The 23,319-nt window shown below is 35.2% G+C and overlaps 1 protein-coding gene across 1 annotated transcript in view; it reads right to left on the reverse strand.

Annotated features, from left to right (window-relative positions):
• Nucleotides 1-20,706, reverse strand: part of FAM227B (family with sequence similarity 227 member B) — a 246,445-nt gene extending 225,739 nt beyond the window's left edge. Inside the window, exons 1-7 of the mRNA XM_024748771.1 lie at nt 20,535-20,706; nt 20,305-20,357; nt 17,136-17,189; nt 14,668-14,899; nt 8,797-8,864; nt 4,233-4,268; nt 3,663-3,767 (exon numbers count right to left, since the gene is read on the reverse strand). Coding sequence (XP_024604539.1) covers nt 3,663-3,767; nt 4,233-4,268; nt 8,797-8,864; nt 14,668-14,899; nt 17,136-17,189; nt 20,305-20,357; nt 20,535-20,706 — 720 coding nt within the window. The remainder of the gene's footprint in view (nt 1-3,662; nt 3,768-4,232; nt 4,269-8,796; nt 8,865-14,667; nt 14,900-17,135; nt 17,190-20,304; nt 20,358-20,534) is intronic.
• Between the last annotated feature and the right edge of the window lie 2,613 nt (nt 20,707-23,319).

Consider the following 23,319-nt stretch of genomic DNA (forward strand, 5'->3'; position numbering starts at 1 on the left):
GTATAGCATAGGGAACTATATTCAATATGCTGTAATAACCTATAATGGAAAAGAACCTTAAAAAGAACATATATACATATGTATGTATAACTGAATCACTGCTATACATCAGAAACTAACACAACACTGTAAAACAACCATACTTCAATTAAAAAAAAAATTCAGCTGAGTCACACCAGGCATATTTCATATTCTCAATAATCACATTTGATTAGTAGTCACTGAAATGACAGTGTAGGCTAGAACAGGAATAGCAAAACTCCAAGACACATGTTAACAATTTCCCTTTTATGCTGAAGACAGGTATCAGCAATCATGGGATTGTAACCCAATGGGCCCCATCATAAGTCTAGACCCTAAAGACAGTGTTCACTCTAAGCAATTCATCAAAATTGGCACATAAAGTTAATTCACCATGACTACTAGAGACTATAAGTCTTGGTTTAAATAGGTACCTTCAATAGTCATTTTATTTTATTCACTAAAAGTTTGTAATGCCAGACTCAGTAGAGTTCAAGAATTCTTTTAATGAAATCCATAGGTATGAATTTCTGTTCCTCAAGTACAAGGCTACAAAAAGGATACCGTGCAAACGTTTATACCAAGGAGATTATTTATCATGCATACTGTGGGAGCACTTCTCCTTCATAGGCCACTAAGTATAGTATATACATTGGTAACAGCTTCAACTTATTTAGCACGTTTTTTTTTTTTAACATCTTTATTGGGGTATAATTGCTTTAGAATGGTGTGTTAATTTCTGCTTTATAACAAAGTGAATCAGTTATACATATACATATGTTCCCATATCTCTTCCCTCTTGCGTCTCCCTCCCTCCCACCCTCCCTATCCCACCCCTCTAGGTGGTCACAAAGCACTGAGCTGATCTCCCTGTGCTATGCGGCTGCTTCCCACTAGCTATCTATTTTACATTTGGTAGTGTATATATGTCCATGCCACTCTCTCACTTTGTCACAGCTTACCCTTCCCCCTTCTTAATTACAAAAACATATGAGAAGTACATAAAGAAAAAAGTAGAAAATTAAAATACAGGAGAAAATCTGAATATTTTTTGTTGAAATTATTTGCAAATTTCAAGCAAACATGCTTTTTAGTGTAAACTAACTGCATGATTGCTTCTATGCTAAGCTTTGGTTATGTTTAGTATCACTAACTTTCTTTTTCAGGAAAATTCCAGATTCTTTAAAATATATCAATATTTAGTCAAAACAACCAAAAACAGAAATCATCCAAAAAACCCCAAACCCGACTTAAAAAGTTAAATGGTACTTTCCTCCATCACCCTCTACCCTTTTGTGATACTTTTTTGATTCAAATAAATGTAAACATACCTTAAAACCTATACATTATCTGACTTGGAATTTATTCTCCTAATATAGATTCTAGGTTGGATAAAACTACTTCTAATGATCTCTTGATTTCTGTTTGTGTATATCTGTATCTTTGTGGCTCAGCTTTCTCAAAATATAGGCCGCTTTTCACTCAATTCAATAAAATTTTTACTGAGCATCATCTGTAGCCAAGGGTCCGTTCTGGGTGGTAAAGGGGATAATTTATACTTTATCAAGCAACTTAATCTATGACTGTATGTTCAGGAATGTATTTGGATGGGGTTACGTGAATCCAGTCAATTCCATGGATTCCCTCACCTTCAAGCATGTAACAGTAGCCCTTTAACCTTCTTTTTCCAAGTTTCAGATGTTATAATAAGCATTTCTATGAAATAACCTTCCCTCTGATATTATTTTCCTATGCTTATTTTCTCTTCACTTTAATGTCATCATCTATCTCAATGCCATTGCATTGTGCATGATCTAGCAAGCCAATTTAAATTCTTTACTGAAATCAGGGAGGGGTATTAACAAATAAAACACTGGTTATCTATACCTAGATATACCACTGGTACACAAACTCAAAATATCCTACACCCAGCTGCTTGTCATATCCTGTGCACCCCTTCCCCCAAACCCATACCTCCTTACACTCCTCACTTTCCTACTTCTTTCAAAAATGCCAGCGTCCTCCAAGGTAACCATATGAAATGTTTATCATAGCTGTACTTCTGTGCCTTGTTTATGTGACTGTGATGTACATGCATCCATAGTTAAAATACAGTCCCATTGTAGAACACAGAATGTGAGAGTTAAAAAGATTATATTGTCTAGAACATTTATAAGATGATTTTAACAAGAATTTGTATTAATTTCTTTTTACAATAAAACCTTTTCCCTGAGGAAACTTTGGAAAATATAGTCAGAGAAAGTCGCAAATAAGCTCATGATCCAGGCATAACAATTACGATCTATTGTTTTTCTCAAAAAAAAAATTGTGTCAGGTGATCAAGATGGCAAACTAAGCCTTCCCTCTCACCCGAATCCCATAAAACATAAAAGAGAATTGAAAAGCATCTGTATTAGCATGGAAAATAAGAGAGTGTCATTACTGAATCATTTTAGGTGGAGTTTTCAACTGAGGTGCTCTGTGGTTCCCTAACTGAGGGGCAAACAGGAGACCCAAGTCAGGTTAATCAGATTATTTCTTGGAATACTGTGTCTTGAAGATGGAACACTAAAGTGATACACTCTCTCTCACCTTGAAGAGAGGAAAAAATGGGCAGAAAATAATGGCTGGAGTTGATTCATCCAAATTTAATGGTTGATTATACTCCTTCTGAAGTACTATAGAATACTATAGCAGGAGAGAAAACAGGGATTTTGTGTTGAGAAAGAAAGAGCCACAAGGAGGCTGGGGGTGAGGGATGGGAAGAGGGCCTACTAGGGGCCAAGTCCATCTTAGAGAATTGTCTTGAGAGGAATCTGCCTGGAGGTACAAGGAGCACTGTTCAAGTCCCCAGGAAACAGAAACCTTTTCAGGTGACCGCTTAATATTTAAGTGGGTGGGAAATCAATACCAGTAACCACTCAGCCCTCGTCTTATCCCTGGCAATCGGTGTCCAATGATCTAGTTACCTTCCTATGCCTGCAGTTTTTCATCAATTGGCTACTCTGTAGGGATATTTCTTAAAAATTCCCCAGACACTTGGAGGTTCAAAAGGTAGGGTGTGGGGAAGGGCTCTCATAAATTATTTTGGGATCAAAATGAGCAGGCTAACATATACTGAGCTATAGAGCAGGAAGAGGGGGAGTGAAACACCTGTTACAGTCACATGTCAAGCCAATGCACACTGGCAACCTCAGACTCCTGAGGCAGTAACACAGAATCTAATACATTCTCTTCTGGAGATTAGGATGTTAAAAATGACACTGGTTGGGGCTTCCCTGGTGGCGCAGTGGTTGAGAGTCTGCCTGCTGATGCAGGGGACACGGGTTCGTGCTCCAGTCCGGAAGGATCCCACATGCCGCGGAGCGGCACGGGCTCGTGAGCCATGGCCGCTGAGCCTGTGCGTCCAGAGCCTGTGCTCCGCGACGGGAGAGGCCACAACAGTGAGAGGCCCGCGTACCGCAAAAAAAAAAAAAAAAAAAAAAAAAAAAAGTCACTGGTCTTTCCTGCCAGACTTAATGCCCCAAAGAATTAAATCTTGCTTAACACCTAGTCTGTCATAGCTTTAAATTAAGGTCTAATTCATTAAATCATAGTCTCAAAATATATCACACAATAATAATAAAATAACGTTTACATACGTCAAAGTTATAGGCTTTTAAAATAAAAAGATAAATTCGTTCAGCATTCAAATGTCTGGGTAGTTGAGTAAGCTCATTTGTTCTGAATCCTGGGAAGTTGCAACCCTAGAAAGAGGGAAATACCACAGAACAGGAATTACTTCATTCTTTTCAGTATAGTAGTCTCATATGTCTACAGAAGACAGATATTTAACTATCATTCATTAACATAATTATTTTACATACTTTTACTAAAAATAAGTAAAATATATTTATCCCACCTAAGAAAAATCTTCATATTATCTGTTTCTATGAAATTAAGAGCACTGACATATTCATATGCCAAATCTAAAAGTAAAAACAAGTACTTCAGAACTAATTTTGACATAGCTCAAATTACCAAGAATTTTAGCTACACTACATATAAAGAAATGGACTAGGCAGAAAAAGAACGCTTCTGTATTTGTTTCCAACTTTCTCTCCTGCGGCCCCTATCTAAATTTATAGCTTTATCTATCTTACTGTAAACATTCTTTTAGATCCACATAATACTTTTGATATATAATATCATAAAACAGAAATTGTAAATACCTCTATATCCTTCTTTGTCTCCATGTCATCTGAAAGCTGGAAAACATTTCAAATAAAATCTTTAAAATTCTAAATTTAAGAATTTTTATACTTTGTAACTTTGTTCAGTTAACGTGTGTATGTGTATGCATCTCTTAGTGAGGCCTAGAATGCTGTTGCTGTATTAGATGCTGGGAATGCAAAGATATTCCTTGCCCTCAAGTTAGTCAAGAGGGCAAGAGAGGAATCAGACACGTATACAAAACACAAAAAGATAAGGGCTATGATAGAAATATAAACAAACTACTTATTGCAGTTTGGGTCCACTGGGAAACAGACTGTGAGGTGGAATTTAGTGTTCAGAATGTTTATTGAGAGTGCCTTTGGGATTAATATCTATGGAAGGCAAGAGGAGAGGGAAGATTGAGAAGTCAGCTATTATGTAAGTCTAACAGCCCTGACCCTAAGCAGAGCTTGTGAACTGAAAGGACCCATAGTATTTGTTCTGCACTGGGTTGAAACTGCCAGGCCTTTCTGTTTCTGACTTGATTAGTCATTGTATGTGAGTGGCTCCTGGATGGTCGTTTACTTGGGAGAGGAAGTTCTCTCTGTGAGAGGCAATCCCTGAAGGGGCTGCAGCTGAAGGGTGTCCCCTAACAGCACTCTTAGCAGTTGGGGCAATGGGTCCTTCCATGAAGGGGAATCTGGGAGGCATATCTTTGTGTCCACCACACTACTTTACACAGAGAATAAGAAGCCTTCTGTATAAATTAGTTTTTGATCATCTAGACATGTTAATATATTGTTTATTATTTTCCATGTACCTATTTCCTCCCCAAATACATAAGCTTACAGGCAAATTTTATACACATACACACATGACATATATTATTTAAGAGAAGACATAGGAAACCAATTTGAAAGGATGATTACAGATTGCTAAATGAAAGAGGATCACATTATTGGCATTTTTAAAAAATGTGCAAAGGAATAAAAAAGAGAAGGAAAGTGAGATCAATTATAAGAAAGAAGGCTATATGCTTGACAGGTACAGATATAATTGGTCATTAAAGACGGTGTCAGATTTAGAAAGATGTTAATGTTAATCTCAAAGTCCTGGCTTTATTTTGCAGGAAGCAAAGAAACACTTTTCAAGGAACAGAGTAATAGTAACACAGAACTAGTTCTTGGTCATACAACCTGGAAAAGATACCACAAAAATATAAATAATTCATATTAAAATCCTGGATTTCCCTGGTGGCACAGTGGTTAAGAATCTGCCTGCCAATGCAGGTGACACAGGTTCAAGCCCTGGTCTGGGAAGATTCCACACGCCACGGAGAAACTAAGCCTGTGTGCCACAACTACTGAGCCTGCACTCTAGAGCCCGCAAGCCACAACTACTGAAGCCTGCATGCCTAGAGCCCACACTCCACAACAAGAGAAGCCACCGCAATGAGAAGTCCGTGCATTGCAATGAAGAGTAGCCCCTACTTGCCGCAACTAGAGAAAAGCCCATGTGCAGCAACGAAGACCCAATGCAGCCAAAAAACATATTTAATAAAAATTATTATTAAATTTTTGTTAGTGTAATTCATCTAAAGGTCATTTCAATAGATCCTGGAAAGTCATTTGATAAAATTCTTTAGAATTTTTGAAATTCTTTTGAAAATTAATACAGAAATCACAATGAATAATGTAACTACCAGTGTTCCCATGTTCCCACAACCTAGAATGGATTACTGTTATTTTAGTATTTGCTTAAGACTATTTAAGATAAAATATGAAGTTTACATATAATAAAATATAAAATTAGATCCCTTTTTACCATGATCTCTAGTTCAAACCATGTGTTCCCCTTCCTTGAGATAGTCACTATCATTTGTTTGGTTTGCACCCCTTCAATTCCATTAAAATACTTTTACATATATGTGTATATATATAGAAAGAATATACAGACTTTTGGTATGTTTTTAAAATTTAAAGGAATGATATTAACTGTACATATTACTTGGTAACTTGCTTTTTTTCACTGAATGTCATGTTTTGACAATCTACACAAGTTGGTATTTATGGACCTGTTAACTTCCAGACAGCTTTTCTACCAACGTACCTATTCCCTCTGCAAAATATAAATAAAATCAATAAAAGTTCACAAGCAACTTTGCCAAACATCAAGAACAAATGATATCCCTATATTCAACAAAGTATCTATAGACTAAAGAGATGAAGCTAAGTAACTAATTTTCTGAAGTTTGTATAATTTTTATACCAAAACCAAAAAAGATAATAACTTATCAAACATAGACGTAAAATCCAAAAAGCAAACCAAATCCAGTAACGCATTAAAAATATATCCTAATATAAGGATGGTTCAACTTCTGAAAAGTTGTTAATGTAATCTGCCACATTCACACATGAAAGGCTTAAAATACCTTTTGCTATCATCACAGTGGATTATTTTCCTCTCCATTTCAAACCATGAAGATGTTTTTAGTTTTTGTGCACAGCGATATCTATATTCAAATCTAATATTTAATCTACATCTATACCCACATAAACTTGGAGTAAATTTCTTTAATCTGAAAAAAGTTATCTAAACATTTAAAGTTGTACCTAATAGCAAAGTACTAGCATTCTTTCTGAGTCAGTCAGACAAGATGAGAAACTGGTAACATTGTTGAGTAATATACCTATACCAATAATAATTTCCTATATACCAACAATAACCCATTTAATTGCATAATGGAAAACTAATCTCATGGACATTAGTAATAAAAATTTAAGATACCTAGGAATACATTTAACAGGGAATGTGTAGAACTTATATGAAGAAAATCACACTTTTTTACGTGACTATATGTGGAATATAAAAACAAAAAACAAAAGCAAAAACAAACCAAAAAAATGAACAAACCAAACCAAACGAAAAACTAACACATATAAAGAGAATAGAGTAGTGGTTACCAGAGGGGAAGGGGTAGTGGGGAGGGCTAAATGAATAAAGGAGATCAAACATGTGGTGACAGGCAGAATCTGTATTTTGGTGGTGAGCATGCTGTAGGGTATACAGAAGTAGAAATATAATGTTGTACACATGAAACTTACATAATGCTATAAACCAATGTTACCTCAATAAAAAAATAAATTTAAAAAAAGCACACAAATCTACTGATAGACCTAAAATAACATCCTTATGCTTTACTCCCTTACACAAAAATAAACACTGGAGTTAAACACAAAAAAATAAATCTGTAAGAACAATATAAGAGAACACAGGTGAATATATGTATGATCTTGTAATGAAGAAAGCTTTCTTAATATTATGGCACTAAAGGCATAAGATTTCAATAAAAAATTACAGATTCATGAAAATATAAAATTCTATACAGGGAAAAAATACTTTTGGGTTAAAAGGCAACCAAGAAAGTAATATAAGTATGTATAACATATGTTACTGAGAAGGGTTAATAGTTTTAAAGCATAAACAGCTCTTAGAAATAGAAGAACAGCTAAAAAATACCCGAAATTCATAAATAGGCAATTCATAATAATAGAAACACAAAAGCTAATAAAAAACTAAAAAATCAACTTCATTAATGAAATGTATGCAACTGATAACATTTATGCCTATCAATTTGCAAACATTAAAAAATACAATATTAAATATTGACAAGGGGATGGGTAAGGGATCAATCACAAACTCTATTGTTACAAATACAAACTGGGGCCACCTTTCTAGAAAACATTTTGGTAGTATGTATCAAAACACTTAGCTTTTCACATTTTTCCCATGTGGTTCCATTTCTGAAATTTATATTAAGAAAATACTCATGCATGAGCACAATTTTTAGCTCTGTTCACAGAACCTTAGTAAATAATAATGAATAATGAAAACTAACCTAAACGTCCAACAAAAGGGCTATTGCATTAGTTTATTTTTGAGATGATGTAGAATGATATTTAATGATGAAAATTCCATAAAACATTTAATGAATTAGAAATAGTTTGAATTTTCTAAAAAATTTTTAAAGAACAATGAAAATGACAATAGTGAGATATATGTAATTTATTTATAAATGATAAAATTGAAATTTAAAAAACATTTAAGGAGGTGGATGGATGAGTGGTAGCACTTAAAGTCTTTACAGCTTTAATTTTAGAATGTATTTTTGAAAAGGACTAAGTTTCTCAAAGTAATTCAAAATATAATTCTAATCAAACTCTCAAAGAGATTTAAAAAAAAAATTAACAAAGTAATTCTACAGGCAGTAAAAATACTGTTATTTTTTTCCTAAAGGAAAATGACTGATATAGGACCTGTATCCCTAAGATGTTATAAATTTTTAAATAACCAGAGGATGAAATATAAGTCTTCAAATAACTTGTAGTGATGTGAAAATGCCAACACTCATATTGTATGTGTAAAGAAAAATATGAGTCCAAATATTTTAAAAACAGGGATAGATGATAAAAGACTAAAAGGAAATTTTTTAATGTTACCAGTACTTATCTATGAAATTATAGTGATTATATTTTCTGTGAAAATATAATTTTTTAAGGAAGATGAAAACAAATACAATACCATTATCTTCTTTTCCTTATGGTAATTCTTTAGAAATGCCTTATATTGTTCCAATTTTCCATGAGAACCTTTAAAAAAATGAGAATTCACAACATATAAATATATAAATAGCCTTTAAAATTGAGAAAAATGTAAATACTTTAAGTAGATTATATATAAAACCATTCAATGAGATCATCTAGCTATTTTGACAAGCATAATGCTAGACACACACAGTCTTAGTTGAATCAGTCTTAGTTGAATAATTATATCTCCTGTTTCCTTTTGCTATTTAGAAATGTCATGCTCCAACTAATATATCTTTAGTACTTATTCCTATATCCAAAGTTTTACCTTAATCCCTTACTACTGAACAAGCCCATGTTTTTCAAACAGCTCAGCCACTTACATTTGGTTGTTTCACTGTCACCTTATATTCAATACAGTACAGTACTTTGGAGTAAGGCCCAGTGAAACACTATGGGGGGCTTTGAAGTCAGATAACCTAGACTTAAATATCAGAGTCCAAGCTCTGATATTTACACATAGAGGACAATGAATATACAGAAAATTATTTTTTAAAAGCATACACATGTGCTCTCTCTCTCTCCCTATATGTTTATATAGTCACACACAACTACATGTATGTAGCTTGTATAATTTCAAAAATATTTTTTTAAATTAAAATAATTAAAAATTCAATAAGGGACTTCCCTCGTGGCACAGTGCTTGAGAATCTGCCTGCCAATGCAGGGGACATAGTTTGGAGCCCTGGTCCAGGAGGGTCCCACATGCTGCAGAGCAGCTAAGCCCATGTGGCACAACTTCTGAGCTTGCGCACTGGAGACTAAAATCCACAACTACTGAGCCTGCAGGCCACAATTACTGAAGCCTGCACACCTAGAGCCCATGTTCCGCAACGAGAAGCCACTGCGATGCAACAAAGAGTAGCCCCCGCTCGCCACAACTAGAGAAAGCTCACACACAGCAACGAAGACCCAACGCAGTCAAAAAAAAAAAAATTCAATAAGAAAATTGTAACAGTAGTGAATGTAACAGTATTGTATTTAAACACATTCTCAGATTTTGAAAACTCAAGGTCCAAAAAAGGATATTAAATAGCTAAATAATATAACTATTATATTTATTTAATACACAGAAAATACTTTATAAGTACAACCAATATCATTCTTAAGACATATATGAGGAGCAAAGCTTCTTCATCTAGGCAGCACGAGTGCTTCCTGCAGTGGCCAGCTTAATCCAGTTTTCAGTCTTTCCAACTCAAAGAACCAACCCCACTGTGCACCTCAGAGATGCCACAGGAGCCAAGAGCACCCTCTCATCACAGGTGATTCTCATTTTGACAAAACTCTATGACTATAACCTCGGGAGCATCACAGAGAGGTCACTTTGGAGCCGTGTGGCTGACAAGGTCTTGGTGCTGAGGCCTGATGGAAGGCCTGAGCCTATGAGATGGGAGAGCCGAGTTCAGCACATTGGACCAACAGAGACCTCTGGACCCCATGTAATATAAAGTGGTGAGGGTTCTCCCAGAGATCTCCAGCTCAACACAAAGACCCAGCTCCACCCAATGGCCAGCAAGCTCCAGTGCTGGATGCCCCATGCCAAACAACTAGCAAGACAGGAACACAACCCCACCAATTAGCAGAGAGGCTGTCTAAAATCATAATAAGGTCACAGACATGCCAAAACACACCACCGGACATGGTCTTGCCCACCAGAAAGACAAGATCCAGCCCCACCCACCAGAACACAGGCACCGGTCCCCTCCACCAGGAAGCCTACACAACCCACTGAACCAACCTCACCCACTGACAGCAGACAGCAAAAGCAGCCTGTGAAGAGGAGACCCCAAGCACAGTAAGTTAAACAAAATGAGAAGACAGAGAAACACAGCAGATGAAGCAGCAAGGTAAAAACCCACCAGACCAAACAAATGATGAGAAAATAGGCAGTCTACCTGAAAGAATTCAGAGTAATGATAGTAAAGATGATCCAAAATCTTCGAAATAAAATGGAGAAAACACAAGAAATGATTAACAAGGACCTAGAAGAACTAAAGAGCAAACAAACAATGATGAACAACGCAATAAATGAACTTAAAAATCCTCTAGAAGGAATCAATAGCAGAATAACAGAGGTAGACGCACAAATAAGTGACCTGGAATATAAAATAGTGAAAATAACTATCACAGAGCAGAATAAAGAAAAAAGAATGAAAAGAAATGAGGACACTCTCAGAGACATGTAGGACAACATTAAATGCATCAACATTCGAATTATAGGGGTCCCAGAAGAAGAAGAGAAAAAGGGACTGAGAAAATGTTTGAAGAGATTATAGTTGAAAACTTCCCTAACATGGATGGGAAAGGAGATAGTCAATCAAGTCCAGGAGCGCAGAGAGCCCCATACAGGAAGCGCAAAGAGTCCCATACTGGATAAATCCAAGGAGAAACACACCAAGACACATGTTAATCAAACTATCAAAAATTAAATACAAAGAAAAAATATTAAAAGCAGCAAGGGAAAAACAACTAATAACATACAAGGGAATCCCCATGAGGTTAACAGCTGATTTTTCAGCAGAAACTCTTCAAGCCAGAGGAGAGTGGCAGGATGTATTTAAAGCGATGAAAGGGAAAAGCCTACAACCAAGATTACTCTACCCAGCAAGGAGTTCATTCAGATTTGATGGAGAAATTAAAACCTTTACAGACAAGCAAAAGTTAAGAGAATTCAGCACCACCAAACCAGCTTTACGACAAATGCTAAAGGAACTTCTCTAGGCAGGAAACACAAGAGAAGGAAAAGACCTACAATAACAAACCAAAAACAGTTAAGAAAATGGTAATAGGAATATACATACTGATAACTACCTTAAATGTAAATGGTTTAATGCTCCAACCAAAAGAAACAGACTGGCTGAATGGATACAAAAACAAGACCTCTATATTTGCTGTCTACAAGAGACCCACTTCAGACCTAGGGACACATATGACTGAAAGTGAGGGGATGGAAAAAGATATTCCATGCAAATGGAAATCAAAACAAAGCTGGAGTAGCAATTCTCATATCAGACAAAATAGACTTTAAAACTAAGACTATTACAAGAGACAAAGAAACACACTACAGAATGATCAAGGGATCAATCCATGAAGAAGACATAATAATTGAAAACATTTATGCACCCAACAAAGGAGCATCTCAATACATAAGGCAAATGCTAACAACCATAAAAGGGGATATCTACAGTAACACAATCAGAGTAGGGGACTTTAACAGGCCACTTTCACCAATGGACAGATCATCCAAAATGAAAATAAATAAGGAAACACAATTATACATTAAACAAGATGGACTTAATTGATATTTATAGGACATTCCATCCAAAAACAACAGAATACACATTTTTCTCAAGTGCTCATGGAACATTCTCCAGGATAGATCATATCTTGGGTCACAAATCAAGCCTTGGTAAATTTAAGAAAACTGAAATTGTATCAAGTATCTTTTCCGACTACAACGCCATGATACTACATATCAATTACAAGAAAAAAACTGTAAAACATACAAACCCATGGAGGCTTAACAATACACTACTAAATAACCAAGAGATAACTGAAGAAATCAAAGAAGAAATTAAAAAATACCTAGAAACAAATGACAATGAAAATATGACAACCCAAAACATATGGAATGCAGCAAAAGCAGTTCTAAGAGGGAAGTTTATAGCAATACAATCCTGCCTCCAGAAACAAGGAAAATCTCAAATAAACAACCTATCCTTATACCTAAAGCTGTTAGAGAAAGAACAAAAAAAATCCCCGAAGTTAGCAGAAGGAAAGAAATCATAAAGATCAGATCAGAAATAAATGAAAAAGAAATGAAGAAAACAATAGTAAACATCAATAAATGTAAAAGCTGGTTCTCTGAGAAGATAAACAAAATTGATAAACCATTAGCCAGACTCATGAAGAAAAAAAGGGAGAAGACTCAAATCAACAGAATTAGGAAAAAAAAAAGAGAAGTAACAACTGACACTGCAGAAATACAAAGGATCATGAGAGATTACTACAAGCAACTCTATGCCAATAAAATGGACAACCTGGAAGAAATGGACAAATTCTTAGAAATGCACAGCCAGCTGAGACTGAACCAGGAAGAAATAGAAAATATGAACAGACCAATCACAAGCACTGAAATTGAAACTGTGATTAAAAAGCTTCCAACAAACAAAAGTCCAGGACCAGATGGCTTCAGAGGCGAATTCTATCAAACATTTAGAGAAGAGCTAACACCTATCCTTCTCAAACTCTTCTAAAATATAGCAGAGGGAGGAACATTCCCAAACTCATTCTATCTGGTGGCCATCACCGCGAATCCAAAACCAGAGAAAGATATCACAAAAAAAGAAAACTACAGGCCGATATCACTGATGAATATAGATGCAAAAATCCTCAACAAAATACTAGCAAACAGAATCCAATAGCACATTAAAAGGAAGACACACCACGATCAAGTGGGCTTTACCCCAGGAATGCAAGGATTCTTTAATATACTCAAATCAATCAATGTGATACACCAGATTAACAAAACGAAGGATAAAAACCATATGATCATCAGAATAGATGCAGAAAATGCTTTTTAAAAAATTCAGCACCCATTTATGATTAAAAAAAAACAAACCCTGAACAAAGTAGTCATAGAGGGAACCTACCTCAACATAATAAAGGCCATATACGACAAACCCACAGCCAACATCATTTTCAATGGTGAAAAACTGAAACCATTTCCAAATTGAGTTATTTGTAGTGAGGCAGATGGACCTAGAGTCTGTCATACAGAGTGAAGTAAGTCAGAAAGGGAAAAGCAAATACAGTATGCTGACACATATATACGGACTCTAAAAAAAAAGGAAAAAAATGGCTCTGATGAACCTATGGGCAGGACAGGAATAAAGAAGCAGATGTAGAGGCTGGAGTTGAGGATACAGGGAGGGGGAAGAGTAAGCTGGGACGAGGTGAGAGTGTGGCATGGACTTGTATACACTGCCAAATGTAAAACAGATAGCTAGTGGGAAGCAGCTGCATGGTACAGGGAGATCAGCTCGGTGCTTTGCGACCACCTAGAGGGGTGGGAGGGAGGTGCCCGAGGGAGGGTATATGAGGATATACATATGCACATAGCTGATTCACTTTGTTTTACAGCAGAAACCAACACAACGTTGTTAAGCAATAATACCCCAGTAAAGATTAAAAAAAAAAAGACATATATTACAAGTTCACCCGTTAAATAAAGAAAAAGATAAGAATCACCATTAGTATCTAAAACTATTGTGAAAGTGTTAATAAACACAACTAGGTAAAGGTTATATAAATACTGAAAAGTAGTAAAAATTATCATTACTTACAGATACGCTTTTCACTCAGTCTGCAGTTATCCAATAGTGAATGCTAGGTACTTTCCACAGATTAACTTAGCTCATATAGTTTAAGTCTCACTCCTTTTACTTTGGGTTGTAGGTCTAACTGTTTTTAATCTCCTGACTCTTGCTGACTTACTTGTCTCTGGTAACAATATTCGTTGATGCAACCCTGTTTTCCTGATATTTGGTTACTTCTGCTCCAGCCCAAAGGTCAGAACTGTTTTAGGCTTTATCCTAGCAACACTTTCTTTGAATCCAAATGTTCATTTTCAACTAAAAATCCAAATTGGACCATTTTGAAATGAAGAGGTTTTAAAATAGAATAAATGTATGTTTTGATATTTTATATCTTAGGATTTCATTCTTTATGAGAATACACACACACAGTGATAGACACACACACAAGTGACAATTACTTTACGCATATAAAAAATAAGGTTTACTTGTCCTGGAAGTTATTCTGTTCCACTCAAATATTCCAGAGACATGGTTTTTCAGAAGAATTGAACACTCTGCTAATCTTGACTCCATGGCCATGGCTGCATCATGTTCTCGCGGGACATTTCCCCATAGATGTGTATAAATTGAAGTAAATGAAATATCTTCTTTTATTTTCTTCAGAGTACATAACAATTTATCATTATCCCCAAAATGGATTTCCTTTGGCCAGTGATCCTGCAAAAAATGTGAGACAATACAACTTAAATCATTTTTTAAAATGAATTTAAATAGAAGAGTTCAAAAATCAATGAGCTGAAATTCAGGCTTTATTCTATAGCATCATTTTTTATTAAATGCATTTTTTTAATTTGTGGGAAAAAACATAAACTTTAGAAGTTTCAGATGCTTTATAAAACCCTTTTTTATCATTTGAAAGTAAGTTGCTTACTTGACTGATGACCCCATCATCCTTGAATACTTTAGCATTTATTTTCTAAAAACAAACCATCAGAATAAGGAAATTGGCATTGTTACATTGTTCCTATCTAATTCTCTGAGTTTACTCAAGTTTCATCAACTAAATCAATAATGCTCTTTATAGCAAAAGGCTCTAGTTCAGTATCACACATTGTGTTTAAGCATCATATGTCTTTAGTCCCCTTCAGTCTACAACAGTTCCTCAGTCTATGTAATTAAAACCACAAGTTCATACTGATAACTCTAATTCCAGTTTCAAACATTCTAGTTTTCTCTTTCCATATTATAATTAACATCTCCAACAGTGAAAACCCTAGCTGCCATTATCTTAAATATATGTACTTATTTGATCCATCTTTTCAGGTAGCCAATCTCTCCTATCCATTGCCAGACTTTTCACTATGTGGATGCCCCTCTCATCCTGCTTAGGCTCTGACTTCTCATAACAGGCCATAGCCTACCTCCACATTTCCTGAACTACCTCCCCACCCAAGGCCACATGTGAATACCATCCTCACCCTCTTGGACCCCAGCACCCGTGGTAGCACATGGATACCTTCCCCCACGGTGGCTGAGTTCAGAAAGGCTGCTCTGGGTGACCACAGAACATTCCCCTCCCCCGCCAATGTGGATGCTGCCTTGTTTTGGCCGCCAAATGGCCTTAGGAGTACATTGTTCAGGAAGGGAAGGAGAACAAGGAAAGGGAAGAAAAGAAAGGGAAATGAAGGGAAGGAAAGAGGAATCACCACATTAATATTTGCAAATCTAAGTTTATCTTTTAATAAAATTGTTTAATACCAAAACAAAGAAATACAGCTGACACAAAGGTTTGTGAATAAGAAAATGCTTTCTGGAATAGTAGGAACTTTCACAGGATGAAACTCTTTAAGAGGAATTTGGGTAAGATATTCTGAGAATTTAGCTTAAATGGGAATAAATCTGAAGTCTGCAGATCAGAAATTTTAAACCTGTGTTGGTCTATTCTACCTCCATTTTTCTTCCTTTAAAAGCTTCCTAAACCCACTGTATTCTCTAATGATAACAGGTACCTGAATAATACCCAGCTTTTAATGCTGGAGAAGTTTCCCAGCAGGATCTAGGTGCCCCTGCCATTTTGGAAAAAGAGAATATTACTTAGATACATAAGTGCCCTCTCCCAAATCCTATAAACATACATCTTAAACAAAACACATAACCACCTGGGGAAATTTTCCAGCATTAAAATCTGGATGTGTCAAAAATACAAAGATCTCAGAAAAATAAGATATGATCACAAGATATACTCCCTGGAGACAAACATTGTCAAATTAGAATGACAGCCAGATTTGAAAACATAGTCCTTACGTATGAGTCATCACTTGCTATTGTTAGGGACATTGGGAAAGTGGGGAGGCTAAAATGGAAATGAATTTGAACAGATTTTACAATATGCACAAAGGTTTATGAAAAGGTAGCCTTTATGCCAGACTTGAGATATCACAATTCTTGTCCAAGATACTGAATTACAGTATGAGGTGAATAAAGTATCTTGAAATTCTACCAGCCTGATTAGATTATGATTTCCCTACTTTAAAAAGTGAGATATATGTGATTAATCTATAAATGATAGAATTAGGATGCTTATCTTTTTCAGTGCTTATCTCTTAATTTTCTAAAATGACTATCATAGTCATAATTAGAAAAAAAACATATTGGTAATTTTGAAACGTAAAAAATTACATTTAAGGAGGTAGATAGATGAGGGTGGCACATAAAGTCTTTATAGCTTTAACATTATATAATTTTAGAATGTATTTTTTAAAAGGACTAAGTCTCTAAAAGTAATTTCAAAAGCCTACTGTAATTCTAATCAAACTCTCAACAATTTCTTTTTAAATTGACAAAGTAATTCTATAAGCAATCAAAAAGAATTGTTATTCTTTCCTAAAGGAAGAAGACTGATATGTGCACCAGTCATATATCAAAGTCCCATAAAACAGTATATTCTACTCACCAAGTTTTGAAGCTTTAAGAATTCTTCAATGTTCTTTGGAGGTTCTTGCATTTTCTAATGAAGTAAAATCAATATTGTTCATTAACATAAATTCAGATTGTTTATATGATGCTTACACCTAATTTATTTCAGTACATTATGATACTGGACTTAAGTTATAATTTTCAGAGCTGTAAGATACTGTTAAATATTCACTTTTGTTAAGTCCTTGCACTTTGAAAAGGGACAGAGATCAATGTTTAAATTCTGAGCCTCCAAACCAAATTCTGTAAAACGCTTCCCTCTCATACACTGCTCCTGGAGAAAAGCTCCATATGAATCCTGATGAATATCCTCATTTCCAATTCCAACAAGAGTTCCAAGATATTTTGGGCTATCTTGGATGGTGTCGACAATAAATTCAGAGCCAGTAATATAATAACATTCTCCTCTTACTGATGGAATATTTTAAAAGGCACAGTAGTGACCTGGTGAAAATAATTTAAATCTTTGAATGTTTCAGTGTAGTAAGTAATAATCCCATTTTTGCTAGTAGTTTCTTTGTAAGTTGAAAATGTATTCTTTCATTAGACAAATTCATTTTAATCAAGACATCTTGCTATTCCTTGCCTTAGGCACTGCGTGCACATTCGTCCTTCTGCTTGGAAGGCTCCCCTGCCCCAAACCCTCTCCCTCCAATTCATTCTTGGCCTATTTAACTCTTATTTCAAATATCAAATTAAAAGTTGCTTTCTCTAGGAAGCCCTCCTTGGCCCCCCAAAAGATTCTTTACGGTAACAACAGCAGATTTGTATCTCTGTGAGGACAAAAACTGTAGTGTAATCACTACTGAAGTGTCGAAATTTCATGTAGTGACTGGCCAATGGTCAGTGCATAATTAAGTACTGTGATGTGTATAAATTAATGAATAAATGAGTAGACGAATGTCAAAGAAATGTGTAGGTATTTTAAAAAATAATAAAACCATTTCTAGAGAATGAAAAACCAGTGAGAAGAAGGCAAAAATAACAAGAATTCAGAATATCCTAATATAATACCCTAATGTTCTGATGATGACATGTCTGAAAAGATTGTATTATAGTTTAATTTACTAGAACATATTTCACATCAATAGATAAAATGATCAAGATTACAAATCACAAGACCATGTTTTGCAAAAATAACTACACATTTGAGGTTGAATACAATATTTCACTGTCCTAATACTGTTTAAAATATGTGATGAACATAAGTAAATATATAACAGATAACACAATAATAAAATAAAGGACATATGTGACAGTCATTATAAAAAACAAGTGTACAGAAGCAAAGATGCACAGAGCTGTCAAGAAATTTTATGGAAAACACAGGCTCTAGGCCTAGCCAAATTGAGAAGAATAAGAAATAAGAGATGGTGTGCACAGAATGCTTAGAGACAAAAAAAACGTTCACAGTATAATCTTCAGGGATAGTGAGTATAGCAATTTCACTAGAAGAAAGCTATCAGTATATTTTGAAATGCACAGAATACAAAGGAGTCAATTTAAAACAATTTAAATGTTACCTTTTTTTCCCCTTTGTAATGGCTGTCAAACCACTTCTAGTACAAAGCCCTAAAAATACCCACATTTCAACTAAAGGGAATTAGAAAAAGGAACTGAAGAAGTGAAACTTGCATAGGAAAATTTCAGATAATTTCAATATACAATCCCACAGTTCTATAGTGGGGAAGTTAAAAGGAGGTGAGGCATAAATTAAACAGACTTATGACCTTGGTAGGACGTAGAAGGATGCAAAAACACCGATGCTTCCATGGTAACAATATGAAAATCCCAGACCAAATAAAAATCTTACTTTTCTATGGGGTTAGTGAAAAGTGGTGGATGCCAGTAAGCAGGACTACATAATTTGTGACAATTCAGAGTCCCTTGTTCAAAAAATAAGAATTTTAAGATGGTAACATCAGGCTATTAAACCTAGTATAGGGTTCTTCTAATCAGTAGGTCCTATGCAACTGCACAGCTTGCAAGCCCATGAAGCCGCTCTCTCTGTAAGCCTTGATGACCTGAAATCCAGAGAGGAACATCTCCTTAAGTGAGCATAAAGCTGTGGCAGCTTCCTTACCCAACAGTGAGCTCTGTGCATACACTGAGGGAAGAGTTGGCCTTCCATGGCGCAGTAACTTCAAAGAGATCAAGAGAAATCAGCTGGGCCTCAAGAGTCACCATGAGCTGGGGAATTAACCAGAGTCTGAAAGATACCCAAATGAAAGAATAAATGACTCAACCAAACAATCCCTTCTCCGCCCCCAAGTCTTACTTCTGAGTTTTGTTAGAAAGCAGAAGAGGAGGGGCTGGAAAGATGCAGAGCTTATGTAAGCCAACACATTCTTATAGTACTTGGGTTCCAGAAGCCCAGACAGAATTGAGTACAAAGGTGAACCAATAATAGCTAAAAACTTCATTCCACACATGTACCAACTCAACGTTGACAAGATATAACAGGTGGCTGTGAAGAGGGAGGTTGGAATTTGGGTTAGTCACAAGTTAACTCAATCTAATTAAAGCTGCAGCCAACCCTAAAGCCCAACTCAAATCTAGGAGTATTTAAAAAAAAAAACAAAATCAGCCTCTCACTTGAAGTACTAAGGAGAGAAAAAAGGTTTGCACTCTCAAAACTAAAACTTCAGCCTCCACAATTTTTTCCACATAATGTCTAATACACAATATAATTTCAAGACATACAAAGAAGGAAAATGGGATCCATAATCAAAAGAAAATGCAGTCAATACAAACCAAGTCACTGAGAATCCAGTGATTGTAATTAGCATCAAGGACTTAAAAACAGCTATTATAAATACATTAAAGATTTTAAAATATAGGTTGGATTATAGTGCATGAAGACATGGAGTATTTAAAGAGAAATAGAAATTCTAAAAAAGAAGCGAATGGGATTTCTAGAACCATGTAAATACGAAACATAAGAAAACTGTGTCTATATTAATATCAAAGTAGACTTTAAGACAAGGAGTATTATCAGATATAAATAAGGTTATTTCCCACTGATAAAAGGTCACTTCATTAAGAAGTCATGCCAATGCCAAATTCATTTGCATCTAATAAGAGAGCTTCAAAAGAAAGAGCAAACGTTGATAAAACTAAAGGGAAATACAGGTGTTGGGCTGCACCTCACAGGCCTGAAAGCCTTGTAATTGCTCAGTTGCAAGACTGAAGAAAGAACCTGAAAACAGCGACAGAGACATCAATAGTTTAACAGATAGGAAATTACAACTCCAAAGGCCTGGAGCCACACCTCACCTCCGACAGCAGACAAGACACAGCAGACATCTTTGCTACTACGGGAAAAGGAGGCTACTATTTATAGGGACAATTAACATCAGGTTGGCTCATCAGTTACCGGGGAAACCGGCAGAGAAGGGTCCTTCACAGCCCCTCCGGTTAATGAGGGCAGATGTTTCTCTTTGATAAAGTAGCAGGTGGAGCTGTTTTGGTCTAAGGATTAGAATAATAACTGGCTGGGGAAGGGGCTGGTCGAGCAGGGCATATATAAAGAGGAAGAGAGCAGCCATCTTGAGGGGCTTGATCATATAATAGGCAATAGATTTTAAAATCTCTTTGAGTAACTAATGAATCAAGCACACACACACACAAATCAGTAAGGAGATAAAAGATCTGAACAACACTATCAAGGAACTTAACCTAATTGACATTTATAGAACAATACCTGACAACTGTAGAATATACACAATCTTTTTTTTTTTTTTTTTTTTTTTTTTTTTTTTTTTTGGGGAATCCCCTGCATCGGCAGATGGACTCTCAACCACTGCACCACCAGGGAAGCCCCACAATCTTTTTTTAATTTATTTATTTTTGGCTGCGTTGGGACTTTGTTGCTGCGTGTGGGCTTTCTCTAGTTGCAGTGAGCAGGGGCTACTCTTCCTTGCGGTGCTCGGTCTTCTCACTACGGTGGCTTCTCTTGTTGCGGAGCATGGGCTCTAGGGCACATGGGCTTCAGTAGCTGCAGCACGTGGGCTCAGTAGTTGTGGCACATGGGCTTAGTTGCTCCGAGGCATGTGGGATCTTCCCGGACCAGGGCTCGAACCCGGGTCCCCTGCATTGGCAGGTGGATTCTTTTTTTTAAACAACTTTATTGGAGTATAATGGCTTTACAATGGTGTGTTAGTTTCTGCTTTATAACAAAGTGAATTTGTTATACGTATACATCTATCCCCATATCTCAGGCAGGTGAATTCTTAACCACTGCACCACCAGGGAATCTTTTAAAGTAATGGAACATGGAACCTTCACCAAGATGGACCTATGCTGTACCATAAGACAAGTCTCAAAGATTTCAAATAACTGAAATCATTCAGAGTGTGTTCTTTGACCACAATAGAAAATAGTAACAAAAAGACATTTAGGAAATCCTTGAATATTAAATAATCCATTTCTAGCTCAAAGAGGAAACAATAAGAAAAATTAGAAAGTTTTCTAACTGAATGATAATGAAAGATAATGAAAACACAATGTATTAAAATTTGTGGGATGCACCTAAATCTATGCTTAGAAGAAAACACAGTGCTTAGGAAGCTAAAAAAACTGAGAAGAATTTAAAAAATAAGTAGAAAAAGGAATAAAAAAGATATGAGCAGAAGTCAATGAAATAAAAATATAAAACCAATAGAGAACTCAATAAACTGAAATCTGGTCTTTTAAGAGATAAAAAAAAATGATACCTTAATAGATTGAAGTTAAAAAAATGAAAAAATATAAATGATCAATACCAGGAATGATAAAGGGGATGTCATTAGGGAATGTTCACACATTAAATGACTAAATGGCACATAATTTAAAACTTATGTCAATCAATTTGACAACCTAAATGAAATGGACAAATCCTTAAAAGGAAAAATTACCACAGTTGAAAGAAGATGATATAGTAACTTTCAAAAATAGAGGAGGGAATACTTCCTAAATCATTTTATAAAGCCAGAATAACTTTGATAATAGAGTCTTACAAGATTACAAAAAAAAATTATAGACCAAATGTCCCTCAAGAACATAGATACAAAAATCTTTAACAAATTACTACCAACTCGAGGCCAGTCAGATATGAAAAGGATATATCACGCTCACGTGTAGTTTACCCCAGGAATTCCAAAATCAGTTATAAAATTTTACATTGTCTTTAATGTATCATCAGTGTTGAGTGGGATTCAAAGCTATGAGATTTTTGGTCATCTTTAATGTCTGAATTTTAAAATTCTATGTAATTGATGGTTTAAAACTTATTTTTATTCATAATAATGACTTTTAAGACACATTATTCTAAAGATTCATAGAAGACTTGAGCATAAATATTTTACATTTAGGTATTTTAAATTCAAACCTAGTATTTTCAAAACACAATTCATGATCATTGCTTGAAACACAAGTCCTTACTCAGTAAATCTTGTTCTTATTTTTAATTATAAAGGTTTCACAATCATCCAGGTTTGAAGTCTGAATTATCTTAGACTCTTCCTTCTCCTGCCTTATTTCCTATATCCATTTTATCACAATTCCTTTAAAAATACCTTTAGTTATGCCTTCATTTATAGTTCCAATATTAATATAATAGTTATAATTATGGCTTGTTTTTTCCAAGTCATATGTGCAACTAATTTGTGTTTCTTAATCTTTTTGTTAAAGTAAAAAACACATACAGTAAACTGCACAGCTCTTAAGTGTATGGATTCATAACTCTTTTTTTTACAAATCTGTACACCCCTATAACCAATGTACAAATCAAGATACAGAACATTGCTAGTAACCCAGAATAACGTCTTACTCCTTTCCAGCCATTTGCCTCCCCAATATAAACAGTATTCTACTTCTACCTCTCTAGATGTTTTGCCTATTTTTGAACTTCATTTGAATGGAATAATCAATATGCACACTTTCTACCTTCCTTCACTTGACACTGTGTCTATAAGATTCATCCATGTTGTTTCAACATATAGTAGTAATATTTTTTCTTTGCTGTGTAATATTCTATTGTATAACATATACCAAAATTTAACCATTCTACTTTTGATGGACATTTGAGTCCTTTTCTGTTTATGTAAATTATGTTGTATATTATTATATCAAGATAATAAGAAATCTTTTTTAATGTCTTTTGGTATACTTGATATAGAACT

This window comes from Neophocaena asiaeorientalis, unplaced genomic scaffold (genome assembly GCF_003031525.2).
Source record: "Neophocaena asiaeorientalis asiaeorientalis breed wild unplaced genomic scaffold, Neophocaena_asiaeorientalis_V1.1 scaffold298, whole genome shotgun sequence".
Lineage (NCBI taxonomy): Eukaryota > Metazoa > Chordata > Mammalia > Artiodactyla > Phocoenidae > Neophocaena > Neophocaena asiaeorientalis.